Source organism: Podarcis pityusensis, assembly GCF_964106645.2.
Source record: "Podarcis pityusensis genome assembly, chromosome: 7".
Taxonomy (NCBI): Eukaryota; Metazoa; Chordata; class Lepidosauria; order Squamata; family Lacertidae; genus Podarcis; species Podarcis pityusensis.
The window spans coordinates 47387473-47414056 of record NC_138031.1 but is presented as its reverse complement, the minus strand read 5'-3'; the positions used below and the strand labels follow the sequence as shown (position 1 = coordinate 47414056).

Below are 26584 nucleotides of genomic sequence, written 5' to 3'. Positions count from 1 at the left end.
TGTGTGCACAACATTTATCTGGGACCCACTGGATTGGGGAAAACAGAGAAAATACAAATCTTTATTTAAGAATACTAAATAAACAAAATAATTAAAATGACAGTTACCTAGCCTCAAGAATTGGCACAATATCATCTGTCAGATGAGTAGCATGACCAAATTCATCCTGGACATCTAGAGGAATATTGAATGGATGCCCAACTCGAAATTGGGGAACCAAAAGACCTATTGAAAACTTCTGAGGCTTGCCCTCTGAGGTAGATGGGGGGAAAACAATGTTATTACAATGAAATTGTTTAGTGGTTTAATTCTAGTCATTCTTCACCCATCTGAATACAGCCTGAATGCTTCAACTCATTTATATTTGATTAACACTTTCAGTAACGTTTTCAACATTTAATCCAACTTTAAATAGAAAAATAGTATTTTACTGAGTGTGACACTGCTAACTTCTGCATGCAAAGAACAGGCACTGACTGGTTAAAATACAACAACAGTATTAACCTTACCTATTATATTAAATTTAAATGTTTCTGATGGAAGAGGTCTTACTGCAAAAGTGTCGGAATTGCTTTCATTCAACACCACTTGCAGTTTCAATGTGTAGGATCCAAGTTTAGTAATATTTTCTGTGTATAATCAGAAACAAAAGTTTAAAATGAAATAATCAAAATATTGCTCAACTGTAAGGTAGATTTAAAGCAAAAACACTCACCCATTCTTTTGAACCAGTAAGGCCATTTCCCCCCATGCTGACTGATATGAGAAATGATTTCCTTATCTCCATTATGGGCTTAAATAGGGGGAAGAAAGAAAACACATATAAAAATTGTGCCAAGGTATCTTTAAATGCATTAGGTTGCAAACAAATAATACAGGATATATGTGTATTTTAATAATAATATTAAGGTAACTCAGTAAGGGGTTACTCTGCCCACACCAGTGTTGTGTCTACTTAAAAAAGCAACCCCACACTAGTTTTGTTGCTGTCTTCAAAACTGGTGCTCTTGGAGTGTGTGCCAGATAAGGCCTCCAAGTCAGGGGATAACCACCCCTACATTAACAGTTTGGTGAAGGTGAACTGAGAATTAAATTGAAAGTGATGTAGGCTTGATTCAGCCGCAGCCATGTTATTTAAAATGACACTGATTTTGCTTAAATGTCCCCTAAAGGAAACCAACAGGATTAGAAAATTAGGCGGCTGGCAGGAAATGTAGAGGTTCACTACTTTTCAAACGCCTTAGTAGCTGAATGAAAAATGGTAGTTGCTAGGAGCCTAATCTTCCTCTTGCCCCTTGTGCATTTGCACAAGGTCAAAAATAATCCTACTTCGCATCCCAGCTCCATCTGGAATTTGGGGTGAGGAAGGTCATCCCTTTCCAGGTAGGTTGAGTGAATTCTAGGAAAATTAAATGAATGATGAATTTTTAAAGCATGACTTAAAAGTTTCCTATTGCTATTTCTTCATGTTTCCTAAAGGTTGGTGCAAATTTGGCTACTAAACAATGTTAATTAACAACTAAACATAGTATTAATGTTGTTTCATTCTCATAATTAAGCCTTGCATCTCTTAGTAATACTGTATACATTTTGCATGCTTTCCTTTTTTTTTTTTTTACCTACAAAGGATATATTTTAAATATATTCCTATATAGGGTCTTTCTTACTACTAGCACCCATGAGTCTGCAATGTTAACAGCACAATCCAATTTACTTAGAAGTATATCCACTTGAGTTCAATGAGGACTTTCTTCCAAATAAGTGAGCACCAGACTGCTGCTTAAATATGGGAATATAGGAACCTATACAATGCACAATTTTATATTCTTTTTCCAGAGTTGCTCCTTCTGTCCTTACCCCCACAAAATGTAGCAAAGAAAAATGAAGTGCCCATGACTGATGCACTGAAGAATAGTTGATTGCTTTAGTCTGCCCAGAAACAGCTAACACAACCTTGTAAATAAATCCTCTAAAGTTAGTAGCCTGCAAGAAAATTACTAGCCTGAAATGTGCTGGCTAAGTCAGCATGGCTAGTAGCTAGGGAGTGGGAGTCTAACAACACCTGGAAGGCCATAGATCCCCCACTGCTGCTTTAGAGGAATATATTTTAAAATGCATCAGGACTTTAAGTGTTTAACACATGAGACATTGTGTTATCCTAATGCAGAGCTTTCCAAACCGTGTGTCGCGACACGTTAGTGTGGCAGCTGCATTATAATAATTTATTATTTATACCCCGCCCATCTGGCTGAGTTTCCCCGGCATTGTGTAGGTGTGTCACATTAAAGCTCCCCACGCTCCTCCCGGGACTAGAAAGCAGTTAGTTTGGTTTGCTAGTAAAACTGAATTGCTGTGCCACAAAATGATGCATGTCTAAAAAATGTGTCACCAACATGAAATGTTTGGAAAGCTCTGTTCTAATGGCTAGTGTATCAAACCTCAATATAATAATGTTTTAAAACAATCTAATGAAAACAGATTGCATTCTTACAATGAAAAATGACCTTAAGTTCCACAAGCAATTTCTTCGCTGCTCCATGACCTGACCCTGGAAGCTTTTGCATAGGCTCTCCTTTTTTATTTAATATTTCAATTCTTAGTGCTCCTATAAATAAAAAAACAGAACACCCCCCCAAATACATTAAACACATCCAAGTGTAAGTTCTTTTCAAACTCCACTTGTCCATAAGTAATATTTAAATTACACTACAAATTAGATACACACATGGTCCATAGAAGTGGATTGGTAGAACATGATATTCCAACCCCCTTCTCTCCTTAGCAGCCTCTCCAAAAGTCAGAGAACCCTCTTGAAAGAGCCAGTGTGGTGTAGTGGTTAAGAGCGATAGACTTGTAATCTGGGGAACCGGGTTCACGTCTCCGCTCCTCCACATGCAGCTGCTGGGTGACCTTGGGCCAGTCACACTTCTCTGAAGTCTCTCAGCCCCACTCACCTCACAGAGTGTTTGTTGTGGCGGAGGAAGGGAAAGGAGAATGTTAGCCGCTTTGAGACTCCTTAAAGGGAGTGAAAGGTGGGATATCAAATCCAAACTCTTCTTCTTCTTCTTCTTCTGTGTTGTGTTGGGGGAGACAAATGCTTGAAAATCAGGCAGAGACACTTTCCATAAGTGCTAGTTCCCTTCATGGAAGTTGCCTCTACCTGATTATTGATGACCCCACTTCCTCCTCAGTCTCCTGTGCCATAGCTCATATTATTCAGGAGGATCCTTTTAGGAGGTATGATGAGCTGCTGGTGGGAGGAATGTCACTTCTTTCTAGATCCAGCCCTTTATCATTAACACATACCTATGGTAGCTCCTGCAAGCTTAGTTTCATTTCGTAATAATTCATCTCCTTCGGGCCATGTTACTGACAACCTATCAGGAAGCCTAATTAAAAAAAAAGTTATTATTTACATTTTCTGGCACTGCAAGCTTTAATCAATTAAATCTGCTAGATTAATTCATTTAAACCATGTTGTGAACTGCAGATGAAGGGCGGTATACAAATTTAATAAATATAAATAAACACAGCCTGCATATTTTTGAATTAACAGATTAGCTTTTCATTGGCTTATATAAACTTACTTGGAAATTTCCTCTTCAATGTATTTCTTCACTGCTTTGTTGGAAACGGAACGATCAAGTTTGCATATTGGTATAACCTTGATTTCATCATAGAGTCCCTCGGGTTCCTGAAAAGTTAAGCTACTTATTTATAAATGACTTCCGATAAGGAAGCATAGAATTAAATTATATCTGGATTCAGATACATAGAACTTTATATCATCATGGGCAGAACAATCCAATGAGGGCTGGAAGTGGTAAATCTGTGCCCCTGGAACCAACAAATCCTGAGTCTACCCAATCTCACGTTGGCTAGGGCAGAAGGTGCAGGGTTGGAAAGTAGAGGAAAAGAATTATGCTAGCATCAGGGCTGATATTCTTTCCCAGTCAGGGGAATTAGGAGGGTCCAAATCCTCCTCAGGTTAGCCTCCACCATGCTCCGCTTTTGCTCTCTCTACCATTGAAGCATTAATTGTGGTTCTATCTACAGTGCCTGTGAGGGGGTTTCCAAGAGACCCATAACATTCTGCAGTGGCTCCCTGCTTGTGGAATGCTCCCCCCAGGGAGGCTCGCCTGGTGCCTTTGTTATATAACTTTAGGTGCCAGGCAAAAACATTCCTTTTCTCTCAGGCCTTTGGCTAATTTTAAAAGCCATAGGTTGTATGGGGTGGTTATTGCTTTATTTGCTACTGTGGTATGTATTTTTCTATTGTAAATTGCTCTGTGATTCTTGGTTGAAAGCTGGGCTGCCCTCCCCGAGACTGCAGGATTAAACGTTATATTAAATTCAATATAAAATAATATATTATATAGTACAGTACTTAAGTACAGGGCTGTCACCTCTCTTTGCTGTTATCTAAGAGATATGAAGATCTGGGAGGAAAGTAGGTTAAGAGAACTGTTATCTATAATGGAGGGGCTAAAAGCCTTATTATCAAATAAAATGTGAAATGGGTCAAGTGCAGCTATCTTTTCTCTAATATCTCTAAATCAGACAAATAATAAACAAGCTAATAAAAAGCTGAGCATCATTTAGAGATTTGTACAAATTTTTAACAATTTTAGCTGGAATCGGTTTGACTTGCATATAATTACTGTATTTTTCACTCCATAAGACACACTTTTTTCTTCCTAAAAAGGGGAAATGTCTGTGCATCTTATGGAGTGAATGTGTGGTCCCTGGCAGCAGAGGAGCTGGGGACTTTGGTTCCCAGGGCAGCAGGGGCGTGGCACGTCGCCCGTGCGAGTGTCCTAATGGCGGCGCCCGCACGAGGGGGTAAGGAGAGGTGAGGCAGGGGAAGAGGGCTTTAGAATACGCTTTAGAGTTCCCTCCATCTGAGGGGCTCTGTGACTTGCATGAGAGCAGCCAGGAGCCAGCGCGGAGGGGGATCTTTCTCCCTCGCATGCTCTGTCAAATTGGGACGGGGAGCTTCCGCCAAACAATATATTTGCCTCTCACCCCGAGGCTTAGCTGCCAGATGCCCATGTGTGTCTGAAGGCTCTGAGGGAGATGTTGCCCAGAAGTAGAGGAAACGGGTCTCTTCATCCCTTGGATGAGCAAGCAAGGCTGGCAGGCAACACATCTGGATTATGTTTGCAAGGCAAGGGGTCGACCTTCAATTTTGCTCTGTTTTTGCTTTGCATTTTTATGTTGTGATCTTCGGCTGGAGGGCAGTATACAAATTAACAACAACAACGCCTGATCTAGACAAGCGCTCTCTCTCTTTCCACCCCCCTCCCCTGGCATCCTCTCTCCCAGGGAGCGGATGTAGTTGAAGCAGGAGTTTGCTGCGGCTTAATGCCAGGCCAGAGAGAAAGAGAGAGAGAGAGAGAGAGAGAGAGAAAGAGAGAGAGAAAAAGAGAGAGGCTACCGCCAGAGCCGAGTAATGTCTGAGCAAACATTGCCCAGGGAGACAGATGTTGCGGCCGGAGAATGAGGCTCATTGAAAAGAGCAGTGGAGGCTGTTGGTGCAGCCGCCAGGAAAGCCAATGAGGTTAGTTTCACTGCTGCTGCTGCTGCCGCCGCCTTTGGATACAGGCTGACTGAGCTGCAGGCTCTGTCCGGTTGCTAAGGCTCCAGCGAGAGAAGGTGCGTCTTATGGTCAGGTGCATCTTATGGAGCGAAAAATACAATCTTCATGGAAGACTTTCAAAGAAATTGTTACCTCTAATCTAATTAAATCACTTAATCAGTTTACAACTTTTGACTATTCACTTACCAAAGCTATCTGAACCTCTCCTCCTGTAGCATACACATCTCCATCATGATCTCCATATAGAAAAAATTTCCTTATTCTGCCATAGAGTAATGGAACTGTTTTAATTGTTTTTACCTAAGACACAAACAGAAGTTCTTTTTTTTTTTTACTGTACTCTTTACAGATTTAATTTAATCCTAGAAATAATATTTGGTGGATCCATTCAATCTGCATGAACATACAACAACAACAAAGACTAACTAACATACAGTGGTACCTCGGGTTACATACGCTTCAGGTTACAGACTCTGCTAACCCAGAAATAGTGCTTCAGGTTAAGAACTTTGCTTCAGGATGAGAACAGAAATCGTGCTCTGGCGGCGCGGCAGCAGCAAGAGGCCCCATTAGCTAAAGTGGTACTTCAGGTTAAGAACAGTTTCAGGTTAAGAACGGAGCTCCAGAACGAATTAAGTACATAACCTGAGGTACCACTGTAGTTCTATTTACTGTAATTCTTCAGTAGCCAAAAACAGTATTGGTAAAAGCATCTCCTGCATGCAAATGCAATTTGGTATGTAAAAGTTCTTCTCCAAGTGAGAACCCACTGCATGGTGAAATAAAGAGCTTACACTATGTTACGAACTGGAGTTGGGGGTGGGGGTGGGGACTGTTTAAGAGGTTCCAAGTTTATTCCAAAGACACAGTGCATCATTTCTAAAAAAACCTCTGTTTACCATGCTGGTTCAACGGCACAGAGTGTTTAAGGAAAAAAGTTGTTTGCGGTCTATATTCTGTTAGGGGATACAGTAAAAACTGTTCTGGTTGGGAATAAACCTTCCCACGTATCATAGTGACAGGCATAGCTTGTTCGTGACACTAGCTGGATACCAACATGAAACTGGAACTTAAAAAAAATATCACTGGGAAGAAAGTTTGTGTATTCATTATTTATAAAAGTTAATACTTTCAAAGACACTTATTTTCTCTCTTCTATCTTTTCATTTTGAAATGTTTTAAAAATAATTAAATTTAGTTGTGATTTTGAAACCCAAGCTGTTAGTAAAATAATGGAGCTTTCTGCAGTCTGCTCCAGCCTTGAAAGTAACAGTTCAATCTAGCAAGCCTTAGCAACCATTTATCTGAAATGTGTTTTCCCTACAGAGGCTGAAACAAAGAAGCAAGGCTGTGGGCTAATGGATGGGAGGTGTGAAGGTCAAGCTTCAGCCCGGTGATGCAGGTAATGTGGGCTAGACCCTAACTCTGAGCCTGAAGTATGTTTCCATGCATGTGAAGAGGACAATACAGAGACATTTTTTGTATCTAGAACCAGGATTTAATGCTGCTTTGCCATCTTATGGCATTCTGGATCCTGTGGGATAGAACTTTTTTGTCCATCCCATATCTCCATAAAAGTAGTTCTCCCTCTGATCCCTTTTGGAGAAGGCTACGCCAACCCACAGAGGCAACATGTGTCTTTCTCTCACACCTCACCATTTCCCTGTTTATCACTGCTGCAAGGATTTCCTGGGAAGGATCCTTGGTGTGGGTATCACAAAATCCTTTGTGGGGGATGGGGGTGGGCTAGTCTGCTTAGATAGGAAACTGGAAAGATGAGTTCTCCTATTTCCCTTTTCTGAGGGATAGCATTTCATTAGGGAGAGATACCACAGGCTGTGTAAAACTTGGTTAGGAGAATAAAGCTTTTACATGTTCGTGTTTTGAAAGTTTACTTGTCCTTATGTTCCTTTACAAAGGAAGTTCTGAGGCTGTGTGTCTCAGGTTTGATCACCTTGACACACACAGTGTGATGGCCTGGGATTCAGACTCAGAGGGTGAACCTAAGGAATCCCAGCCTGCACAGGATTCCCTGCCTCCAGAACCAGCTGAGCTGGGGCTGGGGCTTGAGCTGAAGGGTCCTAACCTGTGCTGGATCCTCAGGTGCAGGCACCAGCTGAGTCTGCTTTGGCTCCTGAGGTGGAGGACCCATGCCTGCAGGTGCTCCACTCTCAGCCCCGTCAGGGGAAGCTGAGGTTGCCTCTGGGTCCGGTAACCCTCCAGCCTCTCCTGAACTGCAGAGGCTCAGGGCAGAGAGGCGGAGGGAACTAAGTTCCCGCAGGAGGAGTGCTCGCCTCCAGGCCAGGAGAGGCAAGTCACCTGTGGACCGGGGCCGCCCTATGCCTTGGGGCAGATAAAAGCCAGCCAGCCCAGTCCCAGGTTGTGGGAGCAACATTGTTGGTAGCCTGTTCCTGCCTGCTGGAGCTCCTGACCTCACCCGACTCCCTGCCTTGGACCCAGCTTCAGCTTTGACGGACTGCCTCCCTACTGCACCCTTGATCTCGGACTGGACTTGGACCTCGCCTCACAGTTACCCACGGGACCAGCAAACACAGCAAGGCTGACGCTTTTCAAGTTAACAGTTCAGTTCTGATCCCCAAACTGGGTTGTAGTAAGAGGGGGGAAGTCCTGTTTTGCAAGTGGAAACCCATGTGCTGATGGGGCAACAGCTGGTAGTGATAATTAATAAATGCCTTGTTGAGACTTTTTTGCTGCCTTCAAAGTCATCCCAGATTATCCCAACAGGCTTTGTTAATTTATAAAAACAATAAAATGGAACACATTAACACTGAAGAGGGGTGAGCATCAATATTCACCTTGGGTTGCAACACTCACCCACTCACACCTTGCTTGCCAAAACATTGTCTCATTCATTTTCCCCTTGAAGAAGCAGGCTTGCAATTTTTGGCTAGTCCTAGATTCAGCCTTGTACCTAGGCACGCATGTGGCTATTGGGCGCCAGAAGTGCCTTACTCCCTCATAGGCTGATGGGCCACTTATCTGAGATTAGGAGATGCAGCTACAGCAACAGATGTGTTAATTACATATAGGTTATATTTCTGCAATGTGTTAAATTTGGGCTACGTTTGAACAATCTTTGGAAACTTCGATTGATTCAGAACACAACTGCAAGAATGAGTGAGCATGTTTTGGGGGGTTTAAGATCCAGTTTTAGGGCAGTGTTCAAACAGCTAACTTTACACATCATCTGCAACAGCTGTGTTGTTTGCTAATTTGTTTCTGGGCATAATTAAAGTGTCTATCTATCTACTGCTTGATTGCAATAAAACCACTAAGCCATTTACAAGGAATATTAGAATTATCAGTAAAAAAAAGTATTGTGACATCATGGGTTCATAATGATACTGTGATTTTAATTGTTCTAAGACACCCAGAGGGATATGTATGCATTACAAGGGTGGGGTAGAAATGCTCACATCAATAAAAACATTTAAAATATTTTTTTTACAGTAGCAATAATTGAATCCTAAATTAGCTTTTTATAACATAAAATAATATATAACATCAATATTTTTGCCTGCATTATACAGGATAAGCAACAAAGTACTTCTATTTCCCCAGCAAACATTCTTTTAAAAGCATATTATAATTTTATTTATATTAAACTTTAGTTGCATTCAAATCTGTTTTAGGCCATCTTTAAAAAGTGTCATCAACAAGCAATTAACTTACCAGCTGCCCAGCTTTGTATGTCTTTCCATCCCATTCTATTGCCAAATATGTAGACCAAGGCCTCTGCAAGCGCTTAGAGTGCAGCTCAGTGCGTGTAATTATTTCTTCGAAGTGTGTGAATTTTATTTGTTTGTCATGTTTTTCATGGCACTCCTTGAGCCACAATGAAAAGTCTCTGTCAATTTTCATTCTTTGCTCCTGTGAAGAATTTTGAACATGTATTAGAGTAACTGTAGTTCAGCCTTTATGACTGTCGGAAGGTGCAGTCTTGTGCAGGCCTCAGCTTCAATTAGTCATTATTTAAAATTACGAAAGACAAGGTGTGGCAATTTTAATTACCCACAATGTTCCTGACCTAGCATCACTTGGCCACTGAGGGGAATTAAAAAGGTGACTAGACCCATCTGCTCAGTACTACTACTAAAGCCAGGTAAGCCTCCCAAGGTCCATTGATGAAGTAGGGAAGGAACCTACCAGAAAGTACTTTGCCCAGGGCCCCTTCAGACTAGGAGCCAGCCCCAACATTATGGTAACACATACCAAACTCCTCAAATACAATAGAAGTCTAAACTTAGGCAATGTAATTTAAAAATCTAAAGTAAGTCAATAAAAAGACAGAAAGCTCACATATAATGGTTCTCTTAATTTATTTATCCAATTGTGACAAGCAATTAAATTGAACAAGTATTACCTGTCCATTGACGATTCTTGTAAAAATTGTGTTTCTGTCTTTTAACTTCAATTCCAAATCCATGAAAGTCAGTTTGTTTGTGCTGACCTGAAATCTGTCATTTGTAAATAACACACCAGAAATTCTGTTGTAACATTCAGATGGGGCAAGACCTCTCTTGGGCAGAGCACACCACTCAAAGCTTAAGGAGAAAGGCAATGATTAGAAACTTTTACAAAAATAATAAAAATAATAAAAATGTAAATTATTGCATAGGCATAATCTTACTTCTCAACAGTTGTGTATGGTATTAGTCTTCCATTCCAAAAACATTCAAAAATAGGCCTTTTCCCTCTTGCTCCCTTTTCTATTACATAGCATTCTTCATCATCATCATTGTCATCTTTTAATTCTAAATTGAAAAATGAGTGTCAAATTACAAAGGAATGCAAGGAAAGAAGACATTGTTCTCCAAAATAGAACATTAAACCACTATTTCTAATTATTTATTAGTCATACAGTTTCCCGTCAAATATGCAGCAAACTAATAAAAGTTATTCAACACTGGTAAGTGAAGTAAAGTAAAGTAAAGTAAAGTAAAGTTTGTACAGCTTAATACCCAGTGACCCAATAGGCTTCATGGTTTTCTCCCTTGTCATACAAAGCAGGAAACAGATCACCCTAAAAGTTTCTTTTTCTTTTTTAATGATATTTATTACTTTTTTAACATTTCCAACACAACACTACAAACAACAAAAAAGAAAAACAACAACAATTGAAATACAATACAAAAATGCTACATGGACTAACAAAACAAACAAAAACAAGCAAAAACAATTTAAAAACACCTCAAACATTTTCAATATCTTATATTTCATTCACTTATTTCCAGCGACCTCCTCCCACCTCCCTTTTTGTATTCCACTTCTATTATTTGTTTCAGCAATTCCTTTCCATCTTACTCTGTTTTCTGTTCTATAATTATCTTAACACATTCTTGCCATACTTTTCCTTTAATTTTCTATTAATCTATTTATACTTAATTCCTTATGACATTTCTGCTAAAGCCATATAATTTCATTCCAACATTTTTCTAACATTCCTTAATTTTACAATATTTCTATAAATAGTCTTTAAACTTTTTCCAATCTTCTTCCACTGACTCTTCACCCTGGTCTCGGATCTTGCCAGTCATTTCCGCCAATTCCATATAGTCCATCAACTTCATCTGCCATTGTCCAACGCTTCAGTGTTTTCAAAAAGCAACCATTCTCTCAACCAGCAAAAAGCAGATGGTTCACAGCAAAGTTTAAAGGTCTGGCAGGGCAGGTCCCCCTCCTTCTTTGGCATCCATCAATATCTTAAATTTTACTCGAGGCTTCCCGCCCTGCCAAACAACTCTAGGATCATCCCTCTGCCACCTCCTGAAACCCTCCATCCCATCCAAAGCTTGCAATGTTTGAAACAAAAGCAACATCCCCAGCAAAACAGCAGCCCTCATCCCCACCACAATAACTCGGTCCAACAGTAACAACTTCTGATTTGTCCATATTTCCAAATCCCTCTTCTCTTCAATCCAACATCCTTCGCAGTTATCCTTAAGCAGATTCACATTTTTGGCGGTCATACTAACCCCCAAATACCTCTCTTTCTCAACCAATGTTAGTATCGCCTCCTGAAACTCTGTCAAGTTTCCCTTTTCCAATTCAGATAGGGCTCTGGTCCTCAAATTCATCCGTTCTTCTTTAAGTTCAATCATAACGAATGTCAACTTATGCTCGTCAAGTTGTCTTTGTATGGATGGGACTCTCCTCTCCTGTTGTATTGCTTTAGATTCAGCAGCAAGGGTTTTTCCCCTAACTTCATCTGCAGTTTGACATATCGAAGTAGATTCCTGTGTCAGTTTCTGGGTGGTTTCTGAATTGGTATTCACCTTTTGTCCCAAGTTATTTAAACTTTCTACAGTTGAATCAATTTCAATATTTGCAACATCCAATTTCACATTTATCGCATCTGTTTTCTAGTGGAGTTGTTCCAGCGAATCGTTTATTTTCAATAATGCAGCCACTAAGGCCTCCTCTGTCGACATCCCATCTGTTTTTTCCTTTCCATTTGCCATAACACTTAAGAGATTCAAGGTCAATTCCAAAGTCTCACACTTTTTTATCTTGCAGCTGGAAATTCCCCTAGCCCAGCTCCTATAGAGTAACCAATTTCAAAAGCTTCCACTAGGGGAAAGCGTGTTGTATTTGTATCGGTCAGTATGTCCTCTTTTAAACACAGTTTCAATAATCCAAAGTTAGTTTCATTTTTCAGTTACTTTCCTCCTTTTTTAATAAAGTTCAATAAAGTTGTTTCAATTTTCCATTACTTTTACTCCTTTTTAAGTGCAGACGAAGACAATGGAAACAATATATCTCTCTTATGCTAGCTGTCACTGAACGTTCTATTCGCTGTCAAGGAACCTTCCAAGACACGTTGGTCTTACTAAGTGCAGCCCGTTTCCAGGTTTGGAACGGTGGTATTTTAACTTCCTTCACTCACTCCTGCAGGGATACACAATCCAAAGCCTCCCCCCTCTTCTCCTGCTTCCAACGGGGGTTTAATATTTTTTACTGATGAGAATTTAGTCCTTTACAATACGCTTTCCAAGACTTTAGCTTGCAACCTCTTTGCCTCAGTCTTATTTACAAAAAGGGGAGGTGGACTTCCTGTTTTGAGCCTCCCCGTTTCGGTGCCAAATTAAGACGTTTAAAAATCCAATTCTTCACTCTACTCACGGGTAGTTACTTTAAGATCAAATTGCCCACAGGAAAAAGTCAGCACTCTCCAGCAACAGCTATGCGGCTTCGCTCCGTGGAAGAAGCAGTCGATCCAAAGCACCGCGCCACTCACCCCACGTCGCTCCGGATCCCCGAAACCGGGTTTCCCCGCGAGTAGGGGAGGCGCAAAAGGTGCCCGCCGAATCTCACGTTGACAGGCTTCACCCGCCTGTGATTTTTAGTGGGTCTCCGCCTTCGCCGTGGCGGCCAGACCCGAATTTCCATGAGGCAAATTCCTCCCGATCAGAGGAATTCCGCCATTGCCGGTGGCGCCAACCCGGAAGTCTCCAGATCACCCTAAAAGTGATCACCCTAAAAGTTTCAGCCAAACGTCCCCATTAACCTTAGGTGCACTTTACAGCATAAGAATTTCAGGTTGTAGAATTATATATATATGTAATTATAGCCCTGTCCTTCGCCATGTAGCCTGCCCCAAGGCAGGTTACCTTCAAGCTCAATACTACAAGTTAACTAAGTAAAACCTAAACAGTACTAGATCATTAAGCTGAATGAAGAGCGGACAGAAACAACAACATTGCAGTGAGGGATATTCTAATCTCATCCTCCAGTCCCAATTGCCAGTGCAAAAATGTGTGGCTTGACCAGTTGTTGAAATGTATACAGTGACGAAACCAGATGCACCTCAGAAGGCATTCAACAGCCGAGTGGCTACCATAGAGAAGGTCTTCTCAGGTACTGCCACTTCACAAACTTCACAGCACAGCAGAACTGCCAACAAGGCCTCCCTTGCAGATCTCAAAAACTGGCGCCGGGCTCCTGAGGGTCGCACAGAGCTGCGCGGAGCCCGGGAGGGCAGGCAGCTCTGCGCGACCCTCTGGAGCAGAGCTCCCTTCAGCGAAAGCCTGTATTCGCCCCATAGGACGCACACACATTTCCCCTTCATTTTTGGAGGGGGAAAAGTGCATCCTATAGGGCGAAAAATACGGTACCTTTAACTGGGCTCACAAGCACACAGGCAACCAGTGGAGGCACGATGTGCACCTGACCATTTGTGCCCACCAGCACTGTGGCATTCTGCACTGACAGCAACTTCCAAACCAGCAGCTCCACAGAGAGTAAGTAAAAACTGTCCAGTCTTCAGGTTAACAGAGCATTGAGCCAAGTTACCTCTTTCCATGAAGGACTGTAGTTGACAAACCTGTCAAGACCAGTAAGTAAGACACTTCTATGCACTGAAGCTACCTAGGCACATTTCCCCATACTCTTTTGGAGAGGTGAGACATTGCCATACCTGCTGTGGCAGTATGCTTGTACTGCTCAGTATCAATGAAAAGGTTGCTGGTTATGGTGGAACCCTGGTAGACAAAATTGTCTACCACCTCAAGCATGTTGTCACCCATGCTGATTTGTTGAGTGCTGGCGACGTCCTGACCCAGGATGTTGGTCTTCATCATGCAGGCTTGGGCAAAACAGCTGATGAGACTCTGGAGAGCAGAGCTTTCCAAACTGTGTGTTGTGACATGTTAGGGTGTCAGCTGCAGTATGTAGGTGCGTTGTGTAAACTCTCCCCACTCTCCTCCTGGAGCTGGAAAGGGCTTAGTTTAACCTCTGGTTTGCTAGTAAAACTGAATGACTGTGTTGTGATATGATGCATGTTTAAAAAGTGTGTCACCAACATGAAAAGTTTGGAAAGCTTTGCTGTAGAGCTTCCTCAGATTGTGCTGTCAAGGTTGTGTCATCTTCAAACAGCATCTCCCAGATAATAACCCACCACTTTTGTCTCGGCATCAAGATATGCCAGGTTGAACAGACCCTCTTGCTTCTTGAATGGACATGCACATCATCTGCAGTCAATCTGGAGGCATATGAGAGCAACAGGGAGAAGAATATGCCTAAGAGAGCTGGGTTGAGAACACAGCCATTCTACACACTGTTATTATTATTATTATTATTGGGGAGGCATCTGAGAATGAATTGTCATACTGGACGGTGCCACACATGTTCTCATGGAAGGAAACAATCATACTATAGTGCTTAGGTGGGTATGCTATCTTGTTGAGCAGTGTGAAGTGTCCTTTTCGGTTGACGAGGTCAAAGGCCTTCATCAGGTCTATGAAAGCAATTTACATGGGGCAATAGTTCCCTATTGCTACTCTCTGGAAAAAGTCAAAAGGCAGAAGTGAAACCACTTCAGTGCAGTGTTCCCCGCTCCCAAGCTAAAGAGCTGCACAAGGAGGATGCAAAATGTAGCCTTCGTTATTAGTACATCAATGAGAAATAGTATGAAAGTTACCCAACTTACTTGAAGGAAAGCAAGGATCATCAGGATAGGTTTCTTTATCATACAAGAAAGGGTGATAGCGTATAACACCTTCCACTACACCGTCTCCTTCAACTTTCGCCTTGAACTCAAAACTATCCGCTGCTGTACTTATATATAATGTCTGCATATCATTGTCAATTTCTCTAAGATTCACAATCTTAGGTGTCTTCCCTTTTTCATACATTGAAATCTACAAATAAACAACAAATAAATGCAAGTTCCTCCTATAAATGTTGTTTGTTGCCACGGTCATCAAGAGGCAGAAATAATACAAACTTAACAACATGCTCCAAGATTTGTGCAAACCAGGAATCAGGAGAATCTGTGCTCCCCAGTAACTTATAGCTTATAGGAATGGTAGTGACAGGGCTGTCTAAAGGTTAGAGCCATGAATGGAGCTTTATCTCCTTGCAGGGCAGATGTACACAATATGAAGTGGGTAGGATCCAGAGGTTCCCACTGTTCAATGGGTAGGATTACTTATGCTAGCAGATAGACACTTCTGTTCATGCAAGGAAGGGACAATATTTTCCACTGGCATCCCACTGCATCATTGCTCATGCTGTTCCCTGAACACCAGAAACAATGCAGGGAAAGGAGGAAATAGGAAAGCCCTGTTTTGCAAGTGTAACACTTTGGATAGTACCTGGTTCTAAGCAAATGTAATTATTTGCAAACCAATGTATATAGATCCTACCTCAATATCAATATTGTTGAAAGTTCTTGCTTCCTTCATTGGCAAATTAATTTCATTTCCTTTTGGTCCATGGATATAGTAATGGTATATGTGTCTGTAAAAAAATGGTATATGTGTCTGTTAAAAGTTTGAATAAAATACATTTACAAAATTGGTACACTGTTGAATAATCAAGCAGGCATTTACTTCAAGTTAAGTTATAAAATGAGCACCCCACAACTGGCAGCTGGAAACCTGAAAGCAGCACTAAGCATACTATGCACTAATATAGACTAGTATAAATTTATAGTAAATTCAATTAATAAATGATTTGCAGAAACTGCACAAAAAAATCTTAAGTAATGCAAGATTTGAGTAAATAGCATTTGAACATATTAACTATTTTAACAAACAACTCACGATAGTAGCCTCGTCCAACAGTTAAAATTGTTTTTCAGGTACTGCACGTGTTCTGGCTGTACTCCTGTAATAACTACTGCAGTGAAACCTTCTTTGTCTTTTTCTTCCATGATAAGATTGTGCAGGAATCGTTCATCATCATTAACAATATGGGAAGAGTCAGATGGCTTTGAGAAATAGTTTTAAAATAAAATAAAATAGGTCACTTGACTGGAATTGTAACCATAATCTGGGAAACAACTGCTCTCATCTTTCTTGTCCAGCTGCTTATCAGAAAAGATAAAACTTGTTGGTACAATTAATTTCCCAACAACTGCCTAAACCCTGGTAGCTACTTGTTAAGTACTAAGATGACCTTTTTTCAAGTATTTTGTATAACTCAACAAATAATTTAAGTTCCTTACCTTTCTGTTTACAATGTATCCCTTGTATATAGCTTCTTTGTTTTTCTCTTTCTTTTCAAAATCTTCTTTAGAAAGTACAAGCTCATGAACATCTTTAGAATCTGCAGGTTTGCTTATCATCTGTTCAAGATTTAAAAATTTTAAATAATAAATACAGTGGTACTTCGGGTTACATATGCTTCAGGTTACATACGCTTCAGGTTACAGACTCCACTAACCCAGAAATAGTACCTCAGGTTAAGAACTTTGCTTCAGGATGAGAACAGAAATTGTGCTCCAGCGGTGCAGCAGCAGCAGGAGGCCCCATTAGCTAAAGTGGTGCTTCAGGTTAAGAACAATTTCAGGTTAAGAATGGACCTCTGGAAGGAATTAAATACTTAACCCGAGGTACCACTGTAGAACAGTTTCAGAATCACAAGAGAAGCCACCTCTGTCAAAAGTGCACACAAGATGACAAGAAGGGACCATCAGTATGCATTTCCCCCCAATACAGCACCCAGATATAGAATTCACCCCGTCTCATTACTATGTCGTATTCAAGACAAAGACTGCCTTCTCTCCACCAGCAACACAGAGTATTCTCATTCATTTTAAGTGTGTAATATCCAGTGTTTGAGACCAGCAGTCCCAATTGCCAGACTGTGGTTCATGTAGGAAAACTATTGTTACCAACTAACAGCTGGGAGGCAAAGGGGTCCTGTTCGTTTACCAAAGGCCATGAAGGGTGTGGGTAAGCCAAACCAGTGTTCCCAATAACTGCTAAGTGGACAGGCCTCCTTTCTAATAGCCAATTGGTGACAATGGTCTGATGATTTTCCTTATGACTACTGTATCAGCATGGGGCACACTTTACAGGTATGCTGCATACAGAAGCAGGAAAACACAGCCAGTTGCTAATCTAGGTTAGCCAAGAAGTACCACATAAAATGGCTAAAATTGTAAAAATATAAAATGTTACTTACTCTGGTAGACTGTCCAACAAAAAACACTGCTTGTTTACCACCAACCCCAAAATATGATATATCACTATTTAAACTGCGGGGTACAGCTGAAGGACGTACATATCCTGAATGGTCACTAATAGCAAAATTAGACAAAAAAAGAAATAGCAGAAGCTGTTAAATATGCAAGTGTGAGTATATCAGACATTACTGAAAACTTTTCCAATTAATAACAATACCAAGCAAGAACACGTAATGCTTACTACTAACTAAACATTACAAAATATCTCCATTATATATTCATTCAAATATTCAGAAACATTGATTTGCTTCCTGGTAATTACTAAAGTATTTAAAGTGGTTGACAAAGTTATCAATGTAAAAACTACATATCTTAACAAAAGATAAAAGACTTGAAATACTGAGACCTCAAAGTATAATTATTTGGACTTTTTGTTAGCTGTTTCAATTTCTCAGCATTTAAGAACTACGGGAACTTTTTAAAACATGTCCTGAGAACACTGAATTCTTACACAATGAAATTCACCAATTTTATACTTAAATACCATTGAAATTAGAACATCCTAACCTTTCCATATCACTTTGTCGTGTAAACTTTGATAACCGATACACAGCCCAATTATTCAGTTGTTTAGAACTCATGCCTCTTCCATTATCAATCACGGCAACGGCTGGTTTCCCTTGAGAGTCATCAAATAACTATTTTTTAAAAAGAAGAAGAAACAGTATATGATGATTCTATCATACAATAACCCTGCAAAACACTGGAGTAGCTCCTTAGTTACTTACCAGCTTTAACTGTATTCTCCGGACGGCAGTATTTTCAGAAGTAGCTGATAAAGAGTTATCAATTAATTCTGCAAGAGCAAACGCTAAACAGAAAAAGAGAGAAATGTTTGCTAATAATTAAAATTATTAACAAAAATTAGAATATCCACTTTTGACATGTTCCTGAAAGGCAACATACGATACAAGCTATACCTTATCTTCTTTGCTTCTGAAAAGAGGAGTATCTTTCTCTCTGACACGAGAGGTAGTGACAGATGGCTATTAGAAACTTGACAGAGACTCATTCATATAAGGATTACACTGAATTTTGGTGTCATACTGTAAGTTCAGGTAATGTCTTCTGTTGGGACAATTTCCCAGTCCCAGTCAGCATTTTAGATCAGCCATCCATAATATAATTAGCAGTATTCTGACCCGAGTTCCCCACATACCCAACAACCCAATGTGAGGTGCTATGCCAATACCAGAGATTATAGGACACTATAGACTGGTACAGCTGTTCAACACATTAAAGTATGTTGTTGGAGAGCTTGAGGGGGAGGCAACTTTTTAGGAGTTGTAAAGTGTGTATGCTATTAAAGGGAAAAGAGGAAGATGGATAGGAAAAGTTTGTTTTAATCCCGATGCTATTTTTTAAAGATTACTTTAAAACTAACTTTATTTTAATTACAGCTTATTTTTTAAATCTATTGCATAGTATTTAATAGCAAAACATTGGTCTTAACAATACAACGTACTAATTAACTGTGTGCCATACAGTTACAGTTCAAAGAATACCTGATATACTTACGAAGAGGATTTTGTCCTTCACTAGCATAGTATTCATACATTCCACTTTTCACAAGTGTATCATAATGTGGTAGGAAATCAATACGCTCTTTTGTTGCAGAGGGGAGTGACTGGTCAACTGATTGTAGCAAATAGAAGGTCATGCCATCTTTAACCATTCCCCCTACAACACATATATGAAATAAAAATCCAACTTCATTTTTCATACTGCTGTTTAAATATATTTTATTTACTTATATGTTTATTTCATAAAATTTATACACAGTTTGAGCGTAAAAAAACTTCACAGCAGTTTACAAAAAGATAAAACACTACAATTGCCTAATGAACAATTTCCAGGGAATGCATTGTGTTCAGAAAGCAGGACCTGCATGTACATTGTTTTGATTACTTAGTACAAAGCTTCTTTCCCCTTAGACTTGCAATATAAATTACTTAGCTTGCATTTTATAAAAAAACAATTTAGTAATGAAATCAGATATTCAATTAACAAGGGATATTAATTTTCAATTGCTACTACATGAAAGTTAGCACGTAACTTTTGTGTTATTCTTTTAAAAAATTGATTTCCATACACAGAGCATAAAAATATTTCCCATTTTTGATTTTATGTTTTAAAATCCTGCTATGTATACAGAAACTAATTAGTGTTCTGATAAAAAATAGGAGTCCTGTAGCATCTCAGAAATAAACAATGATGGGTGAGGCATGAGTTTTCATGCACTTTCGCTACTTTATCAGAGAGCATTTGGGTATAGACTGTAACCATTAAGAAAAACTTACATACCAAAGTTTTCATTTGTGATCTGTATTCTATTTGTGGTTGTGACAATAAAAGTTTCTTTGGAGGAAATGCCAAATACCTACAAAGGCAAGTTAAATATTAAATTAGAAGGGTGGAGGGAGATAAAGCAGAGCTCAGGGTAAAAACATTCAAGAACCTTAAGAAGTGTCCTATAAACCAAAAAGGTTTATATAGTCCAGGATGCACTTTCCTTTAACAATGCCTTATTGTTGCCCCGAGCAACTGGCACTGAAAGGCATATTGTACTTGAACCTGGAGAATCTGTTTAGCTGCCCTGGCAAATGGATACTGAAGATACTTCATCCATTAATTTCTCTAATCCCCCTTTAAAGCCATCTAAACATTTTTGTAGGAGAAACTCTATAAGGCTATTGGAGCACATTAGACCCTTTCCATTCTTTACTATGAGCCCAGTATTTCATGTAGGCACTTTTTGGTTTCAGCTTAATTTGTTTTATAAGTTCACTTTTATAAGTCCTTGGTTTTTGAACAGCCTAGTTCTTGAACGTTTTGGCTCCTGAACGATCGAAACCCGGAAGTGACTGTTCCAGTTTTCGAACATTCTTTTGGAAGCCAAATGTCTGACAGGGCTTCCGTGGCTTCTAAATTTTTCTCTTTGCAAACATTTTCATTTCTCCATATGATATTGTACGTTACTTTTATAACCAAGATCTTATTACTTCTTGTAATATGGAATGACACATTTTGTTCATCTCATAAATATCGACAAAGTTTTATTCAGCTTTACCCGCAGTCTTCTAAACTTTTAAGCTTAAACTACAGACTAGAATGACTAGAATGCAGTTTCGATCTGCCCTAGAGAAAGTCTCTGAGCACCTAATCAAAACACTCTTCCTGCGTTTGTTTTACACTTTAATTAGAAGTATTGCATCAGAACATCGTTGGTAATCATTTCTCAGCAGACCTCTATACTGAACAACAAGTCCAAAGCTGAGATGTAGCCTAGTATTGATAAAGTTGTATACAATTATCTTCACTACTGCAGGAAACAGCATGGTTAAGAGGAATATAGTAGTTCTGGGTCAGTGTGTTAATCAGAAGGTTGGTTGTTTGAGCCCACCCGGAGAAGACTGTCAACAGATTTATTGCACTGTAGGGGTTGGACTGGACTAGACCAACCCTCAGAATCCCTTCCAACTCTACAATTCTATGATCCCCAATGCTGCCACTTTCCCTCCCTCTTATTCCCCTTTCTCAGCTCACTCTTGCAAACAAATCATCCCCTCCCCCCATTTCCATGTCTCCTCCTCTCTCCTGTTTTGCATCCCCCTTTGCACACACTTCCAATACTGATGTATGCTGCTGCATCTTTAAGATGAACAGAATCTTAAGAGCAAGTCTGCTAGTTAGTTTGTTTAATTACAGAATGTTATGTTCCATTGGTTGACGTCAGGGTGGATTTGATTTAAATCAAATTGATTTAAATCACTAGTCACTAAGACTTGATTTAAATCATTTTTTTTACAGAAATACTCATTCTTGCTGGTATAATCTTAATATTTACAACCAGATGAAGGTTTCATTTTTGGAATAACAAATTTTCAGAGTATTTACAGTTATATAAAAAATTACTGATTTGGTTATACTATTAGAAATACACAGACAGATAATTATGAAAGTATTGTGAGGTTTAATAAGTTAACTGTTTATATTTGGACAACTTTCCTGAAGCACTTTATTGGAAGGAGAAAAATAATTGTTTCCTTAATAACAATTTAAACAATTTATTTAACTTAAACAATGACATTATAGCATATGTATCTACGTTTGTTAACTGACGTGGTTAAACTTTTTTTAAAAAAAACTTTGAGTTTTAGCACACATTAAAAAAACTTAAAACAAATCCTTATTTCCAGATGAATAGCCTTTGGACTATAATGTAACTTAAATAGAAAACTATATTTAGAAATATTGTCCATCCAAAAGCATTTTATTTTAAAAATCCAATTTAAATTTTAAAAATCCAATTTAAATTAAAAAAAACCCAATTTAAATTTAAAAAATCATTGATTTGTATCCACCCTGGTGGATGTTGCATACATGGGTGTTGTTTGTTAATAAAATACCTGTAATAAATTACACACTGAATCATGAACTTCAAACTGAAGATAACACATGGTACCAGGAATGAAACAAATTGTGTGAAAGTTCTATAGAATATTCAAAGTGGGCTCTTCATCCTCCATCTCTTTCACACAAGGCAGCTGAAGTACCAAAGAGTAAGAACTTTGCAGAAGGGCTGCTATCATTAGGCCAACTTAGGGCGCAGATATCACAGGGGCACAGTGCTGACCTTTGAGGGACACAGTTTTATACAGATTAGTTTGTTTTTTCTTATAAATTTCTGATATTTTAATTTATATTTATATTTTGAATACTTTTATTATTTTTGAAGTAATTCATACATCAGAACTGTTTTTATGTATATATTAGTATTTTGAGGTTGTTGTTGATGGCATCCGTCTGTCTTGAGATATAATGTAGTGCACCTCTGGGGGTAAAGTCAAACTGCTGTGTTAGCAGCACTGAAGTGACCTGCGTGAACATGGGCATAGCCAGGCTTTATGTTGGGGGCACAGAACCTCAGTTAAGTATTTTAATGGATTTACTTGATGGAGGGGGCAGTTGTCCTCCCTGCCCATGCCTTATGAGGTTATCATAAGAGAACACTTCTTGGGATTTGTTCCACTAAAGGAGACTACAGGTGTTTTATGACAGAAACTCTTATTGGACAGTTCGAGCAAATGGATTACCAAATGAGAATCTGTGTGCTCAAAGTTATGTTAATGGGAGTAACATTAAATGCAAAGAAAATGGCATACAAAAGAGTCCTGGACGTAAATCCATGTGCCTTTTTGTGCCCTGCAATGCACACATTTTAAACTTGGTAGTCAATAATGCTGCTAAGTGTTGTCTAGAAGCAACTAGTTTCTTCAGTTTGGTTCAATGGATCTATAATTATTTCTCTGCTGAACTGATGCTTTGAAACCACTGAGATACCATCTTGGTAGTATATATGATGCTTAATAGTTTTTTTTTAATGACATAAGGTTTATCTGGAAATACTGATGCTAAGGCCCTTGCTGATGCAATTTGTATGTGTATGTGTGTGTACAAGTAATTAGCTGTGCCTAGGGCACAAAATAGTCTGGCGCTGGGGCTGGAAGTTTGAGTACAGAAGAAGGAAAGTACACAGAGGAAAATGAAGTTTTAATCAGTGGTAGAGGTTTGAGTAAAGCAAGCTGAGCTGCAGAGACTCTAACAGGAAAACTGAGGTTTCAAACAACAACAGAGGTTTTCGTAGAGTAAGCAGAGGACATAATGTGAGAAACACAGTTTTCAATAATGGCAGACATTTGATTGGAGCAAGGAGGGCACTGAGGGGGAAAGTGGTTACTTGAAATAAGGCTTCAGTAAAAAGGGAGTTTGACCAGGCTCTGTTACAACAGCTTCTGTACTGAAGCCAGCTCTGATTGTCAAAACATTAAAACAGCAATCTCTCCGGACCTTTCCCACCACTTTCGGTTTCGTGTCCTTCCCTTCTAGCTCCCATGCCAAAGGCTGCTGCGCTCGTGCTGCAACCCGCTTTCTCTTACACCCCCTTCCCCTTGACTTCGTGCAAATCCAAGATGCCGATGAGGCGCTGCAAATCCTCCAATGATGAGATTTTTATTCTTAGAGTGAAAGAGACAAGAAAAACAAGCATCCACCCGAAACAGCCCAACAGACTTCTTTGCCAAGCCGCAAGTTCACAGTGAGGGACCTGCAGGGCGAGCATTTCCTGCTCCTTCGCAACATGACAGCTCTGCTCCTCCCGAGCGGGCCATCCTCCCTGCACGCAAGAGACACTCGCGCTCTCGCTTCACACCGCCACCCGTCAACCTCGCTCAGCCGCCGGGCCATTTCGCGCCTTTTCGCCCACCCGTGTCAAGAGAAGCCCCCACACCCCGCGCGCGATTCGCCGCCCCCACCCCACCCCCGTGTCAGAGAAGCCACCGGGCGCCCTCGAGTCCGGGCTCTTCGAGCACCCTACCAAAAAGCGGGCTGGGTTGCTGGCTCCCCATCCGTCGGTTGCCCGTTATGCCGTGACGCATTTTTGCCCCCTTCTCCCCCCCCCCCCAGCCCTCACAAGCGCTTTCTCACCTGGCACACGGCGCTACGGAAGGCGCCGTAGTTTCCCTCAGGACACTTCACAACTTTGTCTTCGCCGTCCGAATCCGCCTGGCGCCGGTCGAACACGTAGACAGACAGGACTTCGCCGCCGCTGCTTTTTCTCTCCGCCGTCTCCTCTGCAGCTGCCATGTTGACTGACAGTTCCCTGCGAGCGAGCGAGCGCCTCAGCTCAACCACCGAGCCGCCCGCATCCGCCGCCGCGGCTCGCCCAGCTCAGAGCAGCAGCGGCGAAGGCAGAGGAAAGGGGCGGGGCGGGGCGTGGATTGGGGCGGGGCCTGAGTCTGCCCGAGGGGGCGGCGCCCCGCTGCGGGGAACAAAACCCAAAGAGTGAGGCGATTCGGACGGGGGGCGGAGCGAGGGAGGGGGCAAACCCGGAAGCGAAAGCGCTCGCGGGAGTTTCAATCCGGCGGCTGTCAAGGGGGGTCCGGCCCGTTCTAGTTCAAGGACGTCACGTCCGCTGTGAAACGCACCATGGCAACTATTGTTCTGGCCAGGTCGGAACCCGGCTCGCTCGAGAATCGAGGGCGCGACCGCCGCTGACGTGAAAAGGGGGAAGCGAAACCGCCGCTATTCCGCTGGCCGTTAAGTTACTCCTGATGGGAGGGAGTGTTTCTCCCCAGGTGCCCTTCCCAGTGATGGAAAAGTCCTTTCTCTTTTCGTAATGCGTGTTGGATCAGCGGGCCTATGCCATAGTGGCCTAGAGGACAGCAGTGGAGGATTTCCCTATTTGTGTGACAGGATCGAAAGGCATGTGGGGAAAAGAACCAGCTTATTTATATTCACAGGCTGGTGTTCTCCTGGATTCACTGCTGTACCTGGAATGTCATGCAGCATGTCATGCTACCCAGCAGCACTTCTCACCAAATTCGGTGACGATTGCACGGCCCTTCTTTCATTCTTAGCACCTTTCAGTCTAGACTGGTCTGTTGCCAATCTAATGTAGATTGATTTGCCTTTGCTGCCCACATCATGCACCTTTTGCCTGGTTACGCATTACTCCTTCAATCCTATACTGGCCTCCTTTCTATTTCCATATCCCATTCAAACATGTTTGCTTACTTTCAGAATTCTCCAAGGCCTTCCCACTCTTACCTTTCCGTTATTAAAACCATAAATGTTACCTTCACACAGATTACTCGAGCACTGTTAGCTGTTTGAGTTTGCTGCTCCCTTAAATAATTGCTTTCTTCCTTGCTGTTCCTATACCTGCAACTGCTTCCATTACTTCCTTACTTTCTTCCTTCAAATTCCTCCGCCAATCATAGCTTTTCTATGAAACCTTTGACACAATCCCTATTGCCCAGAGGAGTTATGTTTATCTAGGGTTACCTTATTTCCTTTCCTCCCCCATTTGCTCTACTGTGTACCAACATGGCAATCCAAGCCTTTCTTATTTATAGGACAAGAATTATAATATATTAAATAAAATCAACTTATCTACCTTTTATTGTTATATTTTTTAATATGGATGTGTGCTACCGAGAAATGGTATCAATCTGTGGGTGCTAAGTGCTTGGCTTTAATAACTGTTAGAAATTTATTAGAGCCAATACATTAGAATGGGAAAATAGCCAGATCCAAATGTGTATTAGGGGTAGGAAGAGGTGTGGTGGACCCAGGGATAGGCATCAGTAATTAGCAGATAAAAGCTAGTTAAATAGGCACACTTCCTGGGTTGTGTATTAGACATTATAATCCTATCCAAATAAACAAGTGTTAATGAAGTCAGGCAAACTTCTTTGTGAGGGGACCACCTGGTGGGATTAACCATTAGGAGTTCAAAGCATCAAAGGAAATAGGTGTTAGAATACAAATGAATGGAGTCCTCCCTCTGTAGATAAAAAGGGCTTGATTTAGGGGAGGGTGGTGGAGTGATGTCACTAGAAGCAGGGAGAAACAGTTAAGCTCAGATGTGCCCTGCAGAGCAAGAGATGCTTCAGAGAGAGGATGCTGGTACTATGGAATAAGCTGGCACATGTTGGGGTGCTGCTGTCAGCTGGGGTAGGACAGCGATGCTCTAGGGGACTTGGCAAGCGGACAGAAACCCCTAGTAATCATATAAAATCTAGGAATAAAGAAGAATTTCCTATTTCTCTCTGTTAGGACTCCATTTTTTTTGTTAAAACTCCATTATTTGATATTAGCTGTGCTCCTTAGCAATCTATAAACTTTCACTAACCCCTCCCAGTAGAAAAAAAGTTTTAAGTAGAAGTTAAGAACATTCTGTGTTCAAATGTGAAAGAATAAAAAGTTGAATATACATGAAAGAAGTATGGCTAGTATTGTTTAATCTCTAATGTAAATAATGGATATATTAATCATGGATCATTAAGAATAGATGTTTGTAGACAGTTTAAAAATAGAATAATTAATCAGAAATAAATGTCTAATAAACTAATAAATAATAAAATTAGACATTGAAGGATGGCAGTGTGTAACCACACAATGAGAAGGTTGGGATGGGTTAGTCAGAAGAG

At 40.6% G+C, this 26584-nt stretch overlaps 1 protein-coding gene across 1 annotated transcript in view; it reads right to left on the bottom strand.

The window, feature by feature from the left end:
* The window catches only part of SMCHD1 (structural maintenance of chromosomes flexible hinge domain containing 1), a 69855-nt gene extending 45333 nt beyond the window's left edge, over positions 1 to 24522 (bottom strand). Inside the window, exons 1-20 of the mRNA XM_081013031.1 lie at positions 24078 to 24522; positions 19896 to 19971; positions 19110 to 19271; positions 18320 to 18402; positions 18099 to 18229; positions 17531 to 17645; positions 16569 to 16688; positions 16165 to 16331; positions 15766 to 15859; positions 15048 to 15258; positions 10251 to 10374; positions 9984 to 10164; positions 9293 to 9490; positions 5786 to 5899; positions 3588 to 3694; positions 3307 to 3389; positions 2492 to 2605; positions 716 to 793; positions 510 to 629; positions 108 to 252 (exon numbers count right to left, since the gene is read on the bottom strand). Of these exons, the coding sequence (XP_080869157.1) occupies positions 108 to 252; positions 510 to 629; positions 716 to 793; positions 2492 to 2605; positions 3307 to 3389; positions 3588 to 3694; positions 5786 to 5899; positions 9293 to 9490; positions 9984 to 10164; positions 10251 to 10374; positions 15048 to 15258; positions 15766 to 15859; positions 16165 to 16331; positions 16569 to 16688; positions 17531 to 17645; positions 18099 to 18229; positions 18320 to 18402; positions 19110 to 19271; positions 19896 to 19971; positions 24078 to 24236 (2582 nt within the window). The 5' untranslated portion in view covers positions 24237 to 24522. The remainder of the gene's footprint in view (positions 1 to 107; positions 253 to 509; positions 630 to 715; positions 794 to 2491; positions 2606 to 3306; positions 3390 to 3587; positions 3695 to 5785; positions 5900 to 9292; positions 9491 to 9983; positions 10165 to 10250; positions 10375 to 15047; positions 15259 to 15765; positions 15860 to 16164; positions 16332 to 16568; positions 16689 to 17530; positions 17646 to 18098; positions 18230 to 18319; positions 18403 to 19109; positions 19272 to 19895; positions 19972 to 24077) is intronic.
* Positions 24523 to 26584: the final 2062 nt, after the last annotated feature.